This window comes from Ricinus communis, chromosome 9 (genome assembly GCF_019578655.1).
Source record: "Ricinus communis isolate WT05 ecotype wild-type chromosome 9, ASM1957865v1, whole genome shotgun sequence".
In the NCBI taxonomy this organism is placed as follows: Eukaryota; Viridiplantae; Streptophyta; class Magnoliopsida; order Malpighiales; family Euphorbiaceae; genus Ricinus; species Ricinus communis.
Genome location: NC_063264.1, coordinates 25,495,573 through 25,508,163, shown reverse-complemented (window position 1 = coordinate 25,508,163; position 12,591 = coordinate 25,495,573). Strand labels below are relative to the sequence as shown.

The following is a 12,591-nucleotide window of genomic DNA, read 5'->3' as shown; positions in this document are numbered from 1 at the left end:
TATATGTTCACAACTCATTTTCACATTATTAGTTCATAATTGTATGTTCAGAATCCTTAGCTCATCAAACTCTGCGTAGAGATTTAGTAAAACTGCATCAATTTAACTAAAAACTCAAGGTAATTTAGATGCTTTTATTATCTGCATAATCATATAGATTAAAAGTTAAATGGTCGTATATTTTATATTTACTGCATCAACTCTATTTATTTGAGGTAATTAAAATTTGATAATTTCAATATATAATCACACGTGAAAAGACTAAAATATTAATCATTAACTAGCAATTTTAGAGATTTATTTATAAAAAATTATATTTAGATAAGATTGATAGTTTTATTATTGATTTTTTGTCATTAATTTTTTAATAGATTAAATATATCTGATATAAGAGATATTAAAAATATTTTTATTTCTTAATGCATTTATGTATAAAGCCTTTTATTGTGGTGGTTGGAGAGTTGTTGTTTTGTAATTTGGGTAAAACTAAAAAAAATCATTATGTGATTTGACTTTTTCATATTTGAGGGGTAAAAATATTTTTAGTATTAAAGAAATAATATGTGTTTTTATTTTTTTTAATATTTTTAAATACATTTAATATTTTTTTCATATTTTAGATTGTAAATATTAATAAAAATAGAAATATTTGGTAAAATAATTTTTAAATTTTAGAAATAATTTTCTAAATAAAATCTTAATATATTTATAAATTCTTTAATATATTATTAAATGCCACATTATTTATAAAATTATAATTTAGTAATAATACATTAAATATATAAATAATTATATAAAAAATAATTAAAATATAGATATATATCTAAAAATGCTAAAAAAGATACCCGGCACTCTTTTAATATAAAAGATTATCTCTAATCCTCAAAAAGCGTTGAATTAGATTATAATTTTTAAATTTTATCCTTGAAATTTTAGTTTTGATTCACTGTGATTGCCACTATGTTTCTTCTATAAATAAAATCTATACTGTCATCCCACGTATAGCCACTTATTGTTTGTGCAATAATGATTGGAAGATGAGCATGAGGGTTACCACATGAGATCCCATCTTCACATGCCGACGCTCAAAATTCAAGGTTGGTAATGGATAATGTTGCTTTTTATCCGCATAAGATTTTTAAATGCAATTTATGTATATTAACTCTTGAAACATAAATTCTTTTGATGTATGTATAATAATTATACCACACAATTTCTATTTAAAATTTTAAAATATCAATCTTTTTAAAAGAATATCTAACAATATTTAATCTATTATTAATATTTTAAAATATTATAATAATTATAAAATATCAAAAAGTTTATTAAATATAATTTATAAATCAATCTATATTATTATCTAATTACAAAATTGATTAATTTTATTTTTGTTTTAGATACATTATTCTTTTATCAAAATATTTTTTATATTTATATTAATAAAATATTACTTTTATCTTTAAATTCAACTAAAAATTTAAAATATAAACTTAGATTATATATATATTTTATATAATGAATATAGTTACTTATTAAATAATAAAATCTTAATCTATTGAATTAGAATTTCTTTACCTATCATATTATAATATAAGAAAATTTATATTTTATATTTTTATTATTACTTAGCTCTCTAAGTATATAAATTAAAAAAACTAAAATATAATAGTTTAAAATACAATAAATTTTTTAAAATTAAATTATTAAAAGAATCTCACACTAGATATTTGTTATCAAATTTAATATAAAAATTTTTAAAATTTTAATTTCAGCATCATGTTTTATTTTAATTTCAATTCTAACTTATTATAAAATTATTAATTAAATTTATTTAACATGACATGAGTTAGGTGACACAAAAACACATTTCTAATCTTATTATTAAAATATTTAAATATATATAATTAATAAAAGATAAAATAATATAAATTTTATTAATATACATAAATTCTTTACATATATAACATTTTCAATTATATCTTTATCCTTATTAATGTATATAATTTAATATTAAAATTATATTTCTATATATACATAAATGTTAATAAAAAATCTAATATAAATTTTATAAATTTAAAATATTTATAACTAAAATAAAAAATAATAAATAAGAAACCTAATTTAAATAATATTATAATTTTAAAAATATTTATAGTTAAAGGACAACCGAATTAAACCTGCAAAGTTGAGGAGCCAAAAAAAAAAAAAAAAAAAAAAAAGAAAAAATATGGGTTTCCCTTCGAATTGGTATTAACTGTCGGAATCAGACGAGTAACAGCCGCGTGGCATCCAACTGCAAGTCAAAGTCACAGATCTCAAGATCACCTTCCTTCATGTGCTCCCTTTCTCTTTCTCCTATGAATCAAATTCTCAAAATTCCAAACAAAAAAGGAAATCTTATGACATACACTCACGTAAATATATATTTATATAATAATATTATTAGAAAAATGAAAACCCATCTCCGATGACCCATCTGGCGCCATTATTCTCGCTCTAAATAAACTGTCAACACTTATATGTAACTTCTTTTGTTCTTGGTTCAGTTAAGGAGCTTGTTAACCGGCAAATTCCATTAATGATACTACTGTTCTTCTGGGGGAATTTTGTTTCTTAATTCCTTTAGATGGTTTCTTGAATCCATTTATATATATTTATATATATAAGAAGGATAGAAAATTTTACTACTTGTATAGATATAGAGAGAGACACAGAAAAGAAAATGGATATAACAGAGACATCAATAATGCATCATGTGGGTATTATACTGTTTGTGCTTTGGTTGCTTTCTTACTTCAATCGATGCCACCCATTTGCCTTCTTTATATCGTTGATTTATCTTTACTTGGTAAGATTTTTGTTTTGTAATTTCAATATTGCCAGTTCGGTAATGGGCTTTATTTTTGTTTATTGATTTTCTCGTTTTTTTTTTTTGAGTGTTAAAGGTTCATGAGAGGTATGTTATGAGATTGAGAAGGAAATTGCAGTTCCAAGAAAGAAAGCAAGCCAATCAGAAAAGAGTAAAGTTTTATCTCTTTTCTTTGTGATATAAGAAATTGTGAATTTAACTTTGGGTTTTATTTCTGAATTTTGAGTGTTATAATTGAATCATATTCTTGAGTTGAAAAAAGGGTTATATGTTTATATTCTATTTTCAGTTTTATTATATTCTTGTTGCTAGTAGAACCATAGATTTTTTTGACACTTTTATTACTTTTTTTTTTTGCTTTTCTTTATAGGCACTCTCTGATTCTGAAAGTGTGAGATGGTTGAACCATGCTGTGGAAAAGATATGGCCCATTTGTATGGAGCAGATTGCGTCTCAAAAGATTCTACTTCCCATTATACCTTGGTTCCTGGAGAAGTATAAGCCATGGACTGCTGTATGATTCCTCTTTTTCTGATACTTTATTTGCTCTTTTGTTTTGATTTTGATTGGCCATAGTCGGGCCCTCTTTATCTTGTTTTAGATTAGATGCTGCAGACATAGCCATATTACTTTGAACCTCTACTTTATCCAATCACTTAACAAGTTTTCTAGGATTACTGATTCTGACTGCTCTTTATGCATTCTCGTCCAAGCTTTACTCGGAACTTTGTTGGTAATTTATATTCCCTTTTGGAAATTGTGTTTTGAGATTTCCTTTGCAATGTGGCCTGTTTGGTATTCAATTTACTAGTTGAAGATCTTAAGAATGATGGAGTAATAGTTAATTGACTAATCCTGCGGATGTGGTCATCTGGTTGCCATGTCTGCCGTGGAATTTCTTTTTTGAATATTCTTTTGTGATGTTTTTCTGATTTAGTTTGTGGGTTGCTGCTAATTGCATATGTTGAATTTGCAGAAAAAGGCTGTGGTTCAACACATGTATTTGGGAAGAACTCCACCATTGTTCACTGAAATGAGGGTTCTTCGCGAATGTACCGGCGATGACCACTTGGTATATATAATCAAGCATGCAGACCTTTTTCTTTTACTGTATATTTTTTGGTTGGAATGTTATCTCATTTGTTCAAGGTAGTGTTTGAATGTGATAAATACAGGTATTGGAGTTGGGAATGAATTTTTGCACTGCAGATGATATGAGTTCTGTGCTTGCTGTCAAATTAAGGAGAAGGTTAGGTTTTGGAATGTGGGCAAAGTTGCATATGACAGCCATGCACGTTGAGGGGAAGGTATATTGATTATCCTGCTTAAAAGAAGTGACAACATGCACTGATTTCACTTGGCTGTGTGAAAAAATGTATGGGAACTACTAATACGGGCAAATACTACATGGTTGAATCATCTGGAGATATATGTTTATGATATGCAAGTTTTTCATGAGCAAATTTCCTTATTTTGAATCCAACAGGAAGATGGGGGAGTGCCAATGCATTCGTGCAAAATGATGCCATTGCAATTGTTTCTTTGAGTATCTCTATATCTTCACAATTAGAAATGAAGTTTTCTTTTTTTGTTTTCTTTGCCATGCGTTATATTACCCAAATTTTTCCTTTGGAATTTATAATGGAACATGCCACCTTCATGCATATCCTTTTTAGAATTATCTTTTATATACTCTTCTTTTGAATTTTTGTGGGCCTAAAGTGTGTTTAAATATTTCCTTATGTTGGTGGCTGTATACTTCGGGTTGTTGAAAATTGATGATAACCTATGATTCATATGTAAAAATAAAGAGTTACTTGCAAGACATGACATGACTTCCATGTTATTTTTTCATAGTTTTGCTATTTGGTTTTGCAGTTTTACTTTATATGAAGGATATCCATTTTGTATTATTTCTTAAATGCTGAATTTAGGATGCATAAACATAAATCTCTAATATGTTATTTTCTATCTCATTTAATCTATATGCTCCAAAGGAAATTATCTTGCTCTTTTTTTCCATTTGTTTTCCCTTATTTATGTAAAGGGTATTGTTGAGGCAGCTCTTCCATTTAACATAGCTCTAACTCTTTGGAAATTGCATATGAGAGTTCATTTAGCCGAGGATACTATAGCTGGTGGAGTTCTGGATCTTTTGTGTTTCACATGAATCCTGAAATATTTTTGTTCTTTTATTGTCTGGAACATCAAATTCTTGCACTAGATGAATCTTTTATCCCAGAATATGACATCATTCAGAAATAGAAACCCTTCTCTCTGACCACCATGTTTATTACCATTTGAAACAAGTTATTGCAATCTGATTACTGATATCTTCGCTTAAATTGCTTCCCATCTCTTTCAGGTCTTGATTGGAGTGAAGTTCCTTAGCCACTGGCCTTTCCTTGGCCGTTTGAGGATATGCTTTGCTGAGCCACCTTATTTCCAAATGACTGTCAAACCTGTATTCACTCATGGACTTGATGTCACTGAACTTCCTGGCATTGCTGGATGGCTAGTAAGTCTGTTAGAGCTAATTTTTTAGAGCAATTTCTTATATTTTCATTTTCTTTCTTCTCTCTCGGAGGCTCTTACATATAATTGGCTTTCTCACCAACTTATTTACTGTATTCAAATCTTACTAGCACTCTTTTCCTTGATTAGGACAAGCTTCTGTCAGTTGCATTTGAGCAGACACTTGTTCAGGTATAGTTCTTTTCACTGCTGTGGCTTTGTTGAATTGACTTCTGATTTTTGGTCCTTCGGTTAATTAGAGAATAACTCCAGCAATTTGGCCTACACACTTAGTCCTTGTATAGTTTAAACTGCTGTGCTTTTGACTAATATCTTATTAGCCAATATGGTTTATTTTCATGATTGCCCCATTAGAATACTTCATCCACTGCGTGACAGTTTCTCTCTTTATTTTTAAAAATTGTCATTAGCATTTTCATCATTGTGATGTTTTCCTGTTTGCAGCCCAATATGCTAGTTGTGGACATGGAGAAATTTGCTTCACCAAAACCAGGTGATTTACCAACAGAAGATGTTTTAATACAATATTGTAATGTAATTATGGTCCAAATGGCTCTGTGGGTTAATTTCATGAGTTAAATGTCTATACTCTTTTGACATATTATTGTTGGCTGTTAATTGTTACAGTTACATTATTGTGAGCAAAGCTTAGTTCGCGCATTAATTATCTTTCTGTTTCAGAAAGACATATGTTGGATGATGCTGGCATTGTTTGTCCTCCTATAAGTTATTGTAGAAGTTACTGTACAATATGATGCTAGCATAACTGTATCCTTGTAAGCTAAATGTGTAACCTTGTGAATAATTGCTTGCTTTTCAGAAAACTGGTTTTCTGTGGATGAGAAGGAGCCCATTGCTTATGTGAAAGTTGAAGTTATGGAAGCAACTGACATGAAACCGTCTGACTTAAATGGTTGATTTCAGTTACTGATGTTTCATATTTCACTCTACAATGCTCCGCATCTATTGGTTAAATAATTAGATTATATTCCAGGATTGGCTGATCCATACGTGAAAGGGCAACTTGGCTCTTACAAATTTAGGACAAAGATACAAAGAAAAACTCTGGCTCCAAAATGGCAAGAAGAATTTAAGATCCCCATTTGTACATGGGACTCCCCCAATGTGTTAGTTATTGAAGTTCGTGACAAGGACCATTTTGTTGATGATTCCCTTGGGTTTGTCTCTTCCACTCATTATAAGAATATGGTTCTATAGTCACATTTTCATTTAGCTTTGACACAAACAATATAGATTCAATAAATAGATTTTCTCTTATTATCTACAGGGATTGTATCATTAACATCAATGATCTTAGAGATGGTGGGAGACATGACATGTGGTTGCCTTTACAGAACATTAAAATAGGGAGGCTGCATCTTGCAATAACTGTCCTTGAAGAAAATGCAAAGGTAATTTCCACAAAATTCTATAAACAGCGAAGAAAACGAAAGGTTGTTGAATATTTAACTTAAAACATATTGCACTCATCTCATGGATTATCCAAACACGACCGCGGAATATATTTGTTCAGGTTGGTGCTAATATTTTTGATGGAGATACTTTGAGTAAGGAAGAAATGCAAGATTCCTTTATAAATGAGACTGCAAATAGAGCTTCCTTTTCATCATCCACAGCATCCGACAAGTCTCCAAGAGTGATCGATAATTTGGAGCCCATTAACATTGAAGGGCAAGAACAGACTGGGATATGGGTCCATCAACCAGGGAATGAAGTGTCACAAACTTGGGAACCCAGAAAAGGTAAGAGTATGCGCCTTGATAGTCGAGCCCGCAGAGTTCCTGGTGATTCATTTGGCAGTTCTAATTTGCCAGTTTCTGGGCCCCTTAACAATGACAGTAGCAGTAGTGATGAAAATGTGGATGGAAAAAGTTCAATGAACAGAGTGCAGCGGGGTCTACGCAAGATTAGCTCAGTATTTCATAGAGGTTCTAAAAAGGAAGACAGTATGGGCAGCAATGAGGATGCTGTTCAATCTCCTTATGCTAACATTAAAGCAGTAAATCAGAAGGAGATTGGCGTGACTTTTGTAGTTGAAGACAGCCTCTCTGGATCCACAGTGGTTAAAAATTCAAATGCAGTGAATTTGAGTCCTGATGGAATTGCTCCAGAAACCCCAGGCAAGGGAAATGTGAAAGACAGGGCCAAGAGCATTTTAAAACATGCTGAGAAGTCTGCTCGCAGCATAAGGCATGTACTTTCCAGGAAAGGGTCAAGAAAATCTCGAGGTGATTCTTCTGTTGTCACAGAACTAGAAATTTATCCAGAGTCTGAATCTTCTGATGATGAAGAGCTTTCATCCTCCCAAGTTGAAAAAATCCCAATTGTTTCCTGTCCTACAACCAACACTTGTGGCAATGATGATGCTGATAAAGTCGAGGATAATGTTGTCCAGGTTGATTCAGTTGAACTTGTGACTGATACTGAGGGGCAAATGAACAAGGTGAATGTTGAAGCCCTTGAAAGCGGAGATGAGAACAAGGTGAGCTCGTTCAGTGGTGGTAATGAACTGGAGGAGTTCTCAAAACCTCAGCTTTCTGACGAGAAATTAGAAGTTTCAAAACCTCAGCTTTCTGGAGATAAGATTGAATGAGAGATCAAGTAGCACTATTTTGCTTGAAGAGTGTGAATAGTAAGAAGGATGGCACTCAGGCTTTGCTCAGACAGAATTCCCTGTAAATTATTCATCCATACAAAGTTTGATACAAGTTTTGCTTAGTTTTGCTACAGCTAAAGTGCTATGAGTTCGTTGGGGACTCATGTTATATTCATTCTTACTACAAGCTGTGAGCTATAAACATTTCTTTTGTTTGTAAATTTACTTGACTCTTTTTAGGTTGTATTGGTTCTACAAAGGGATTACAATGTTAGCACTATCTTTTTTTCTTGTCATAAAAAACATTTTAGATTCAATGGAAGATTGGAAATGGAAATTATGTTCATGGTCAAAATAGGAAACAAAAACTCTTTTAATTATAAAAGCAGATTGGGCTTTTAGGCTTCCAAGTTCATTACAGCTAGCTATCAAGCAGGTGGGATCAGGCCTTCACTTATACTTATATTGAATATATATTAATTTTTAAAATTTAAAATATTTTTGATATGTATTTTGTTGACACATAATTTTTATTTTAATATATGTATTTATTTTTGACACATGAAATTTAAATTTTTTTATAATTTTATAATTTTTTTATTAATTTATTAATTAATAAATTAAATTTCTAATTAAATACTAATTATAATTCTAATAATAGCATATCATAATAAAATAATTTTTTAATTAAATAATAATTAATTTTCTAATTAAATAGTGACTATTCTATAAAATAATATATTTATTATATTTTATTATTATATTAATTAATAAATTAATTTTTTAATTAAATAATAATATAATTTTAAAAAATAAAATTTTAAATATTATATTTACTAATAAATTAATTTTTAATATATAACGATTTTTAATTCTAAAAATAGTAATACCAATTATTTTAATGATATTAATTTATATAATATCGAGATTAATTAATAAATAGTTTTAGAATTATTTTATATTAGTATACTAATAAAATCTTAAAATATTAAAAAAATTAAAGGCAATTAAAAATATTTAATTATTATTATTTTAAAATATGATGAATAAATATTAAATATTAAAAATTTATTTTATTTTATTTATAAATTTAATTTTATAATCATATAATAATAAAAAGGTTGATGCTTAGACCTCTATCTCCAAAGGTGAGAGCCCTTGCCAATCCAGCTAGACCTGAATTGGTCTAAAACTAGTTATTCACATTTAGCTAAGAGTTTTCTTTGGTTGATTATTATTATTAATCAGATAAACTATTTGTTACAGTGATATTCATTATAATTATTTGATTGCTAGTTATTCACATTTAGCTAAGAGTTTTCTTTGGTTGATTATTATTATTAATCAGATAAACTATTTGTTACAGTGATATTCATTATAATTATTTGATTGTAATAATAGATTTTTAGTAATAAAATGGATTTATAAATGCCATAAAACATAAAATAATTATAAAAATACACATAAAAACAGTTGACAACAAAAATATCTACAAAAAGATAATTTTATTTATAAGAAATACTGTAAAACGGTACAAAAATATTTGATTTGGTTTTTTTTAGATGAAAAGATATATGTTGGATATATTTTGAAAAGAAATATATATGTTCAGTATACTTTTGACAGATAATGAATCTAAAACACATTAATTTTTAAGAAATATTGTTGCATTTTGTTTGTTTTTGTGATACTAGCAATGAATAAACAAAAAAAAATAAATCTAAAAGATATTTTTCTGATTTAAAAATTTGGAGATATGTTGAAAATATCATATTTGAAAAATGAGATAAATTGCTATAAAGAAAAGAAAAGTATATGTTTAGTACACTTTTAAGATAAACTAAATAAAGTATATGTTGATTTCCAATCATATTTATATTTAAATACTAATGATATGAAATATCAATTTCTTTTAATATTAAAATTTAAATAAATAAATTAATCAATATTTATAATATTTATAAGTATTTTAAAAAGGTAAAAAGAATGTGAAACATAGTATACATTAAGTATACATTAAATATCTCAATTTTTTTCAAATGAAACAAATTACAAATTCTAAAAAAATTAAACAACGAAAGGTATACGTTTGTTAATAATAATATATTTTGGATATTTAAAATTTTTTAAAATATTTACTAAAATATGATATACGTTAAGTATCTGTAAAGTATCTAAAATTAATTTTTTAAGAAAAAGACTTAACTCATGGTTCATGATGAATTTCAAAGGTTTTTAGGTCTTTAATGTACCCAATCATCTTGAGCATACGATTATTAATTGAGGAATCTTGAGCCATCTTACCTCAAAATAATTCTTTAGGTGCCTCAAAACCTTCCACACGCTCATTTGCATCATAAAACTATTTTCAAATGTAATGTTATGGATCCAGCATCAATATCCTCATACTGCATTTTAAGCTAAAGAAAACTACTAGCTGGCATTATACATACTACTAGTTCATCATTTGCTATGATTCAAACTAAGGGACCATGACCGGCATTAGAGAATAGATAGATTTAAAGCCATTGAAATTTATAGCATGACTGACCTCAATAATAATCTCAAAACATGCATCAATAACCTTGATAATAACTACCATAATAGATAATAGTATTGCAATCATAATTAAGTCGGATAACTATTCAATACTAAGCATAATATTTAACTGGCATTCATAATTCACCACATTACTCACATATAATATCAAATCTTGACATAAGTATAAAATTTTGCAAAGTATTTAAAAAAATCAACATAATAATATAGAGAGAATCTAGAAAAAAATGCATATACTAATTAATATAAATATATATCAGATCTTACCTAACTCTGAACTCCTCTAAAAAATTACGAGTAAAGTCCTAGTTGTAATTCTGCCTAAAAATCTAACTGATGTCCATAGAATTTCACCCATAATGTAGACTCATAACCATTAAAAATAATCATGGATAAAAAATCCAAAACCATTAATGTCAATTCATTATTCATAATCTATGTGACTTCAACTAATCACTGATTTATATATTAAGTAATCACCATTAAATATCAATTGAAATTCTCAATAATCTTATTCTTAATCGTTTAAAGTTTCCTACCAAATTATTTAGTATGAACAACCTTAATTACTCAATCAAGTCCTAATTAACTATAATAAACAATTAAATAATAATTCTAATAGTTACTAACTAAATACTAATAAAAAATAATGAAATAATCAAAATTAGGTTCAAGCTTGAGTTTACTATATCAGGTCGATTTAATCACAACACTATCACATCGGGGTTTTAAAAATTAAGGTAGAACATATGTCCTTGAGGTTGTTGAAATCTAGTCAGTGGAAATTTTCTAATATTGATAAAAATGCAATATGAGAATACCAACGTGAATCCCATAATCTTAATAATCTGGATGTACAAAAATCTAGCCAAGAAGTCGCCAAAATGTAGCAAATTGAAGGCTTAATTGTTTCGAAGTTGGCAAGGTTGGATGATCGGCCAAACATTGACATTGAAGGTTGCTTGATAGGTTCATATTATATATATATGATTAAGATATTTTAGTGATTTATTGGTATTTTTTTATATACGTAATATGTAGAAATATGTGCTTATTACCTCACTTTAGCTTTCTTGTCTAATTTCAGGTGATAATAGCTAAAAAGAGAGAATCTGAGCTAAAAATGTATAAATAGGCTTTAATTGGACTGCGGCTGTAAAAGGCTCAGAATAAAGACACATGGACTACCAAAATTGTAAGCCTAGCCGAATTTATCAAAACTCACGAAAGAGAAATTAATTAGTCATGATGTAATTAACGATGATCATCTTTTAAGTTGTTTATTTTGTTTAAGGTAGTTAAGAGGATAACTATAACAGTGTTATGCTTAGATAATGATTCTAAAATAAGAATCTCTATAAGAAGTAGAGATCAGTTAAATAAAAAGAGGATTGACCTATTCTTCTTCTCTCTACGAATTCTCTGCAGTTCATTTTTTACAACGTTTAGTTAGTTTTTGCATTATTCTTTCAAGGATCAGAAAAGTTTTTTCGAATGTGGAGAGTGAGGATCAATCTTCTTCATCCCTTGAAGAACTTTTAGATTTTGAGGGAGCTTTAATTTTCTGTTTTATATTTCTTATGTCTTTCTATTTAATTAGAATGACCATTGGATTAAATATATCAGACTAAGTTCCATAAGTGTTTAGTTTGGCTTTTTACTTATGTATGAACTTTATTTATTATAAGTTTAATGAATGATTTTTTTACCTTCATACATGTATTAGTTTCATTTATGATGGTTGATTGACCATCATATCAATTTAATAATAATATTTGTTATGAAAATCTTTAGGTTAAAAGTATTAGAAACACCATCTTTACTTTAATCTATGTTGGTATAAGAAACATATGTTGCATCATTAGTTTGAGTGACTTACGAAAAATGCATATAACTATTTCATTCATTAAATTTGGGCTTAAGGAAAAAAATAGGATTACTAAGTATAAGCTAGACTAAATGCTATCTTATCATATAGTTTACATTAAATATTTTATTTGCATATTTATTT

The 12,591-nt window shown here is 28.0% G+C and overlaps 1 protein-coding gene across 2 annotated transcripts; it reads left to right on the top strand.

Moving 5' to 3' along the window:
• The first annotated feature begins 2,038 nt into the window (after positions 1 to 2,038).
• Positions 2,039 to 8,358, top strand: LOC8271087 (C2 domain-containing protein At1g53590). Of its 2 annotated transcripts, XM_002530089.4 has the most exons (12): positions 2,039 to 2,848; positions 2,946 to 3,020; positions 3,240 to 3,383; positions 3,846 to 3,941; positions 4,045 to 4,176; positions 5,235 to 5,387; positions 5,534 to 5,575; positions 5,849 to 5,897; positions 6,225 to 6,317; positions 6,399 to 6,582; positions 6,693 to 6,816; positions 6,939 to 8,358. In XM_002530089.4, the coding sequence occupies exons 1-12, from the start codon at positions 2,723 to 2,725 to the stop codon at positions 8,016 to 8,018; spliced, it is 2,298 nt and encodes a 765-aa protein (XP_002530135.1). In that variant the 5' UTR covers positions 2,039 to 2,722; the 3' UTR covers positions 8,019 to 8,358. The 2 variants fall into 2 exon arrangements, with proteins under 2 accessions (XP_002530135.1, XP_015581456.1); XM_015725970.3 differs by lacking the exons at positions 2,039 to 2,848; positions 2,946 to 3,020 and having other exon boundaries at positions 3,365 to 3,383; positions 4,023 to 4,176.
• Positions 8,359 to 12,591: the final 4,233 nt, after the last annotated feature.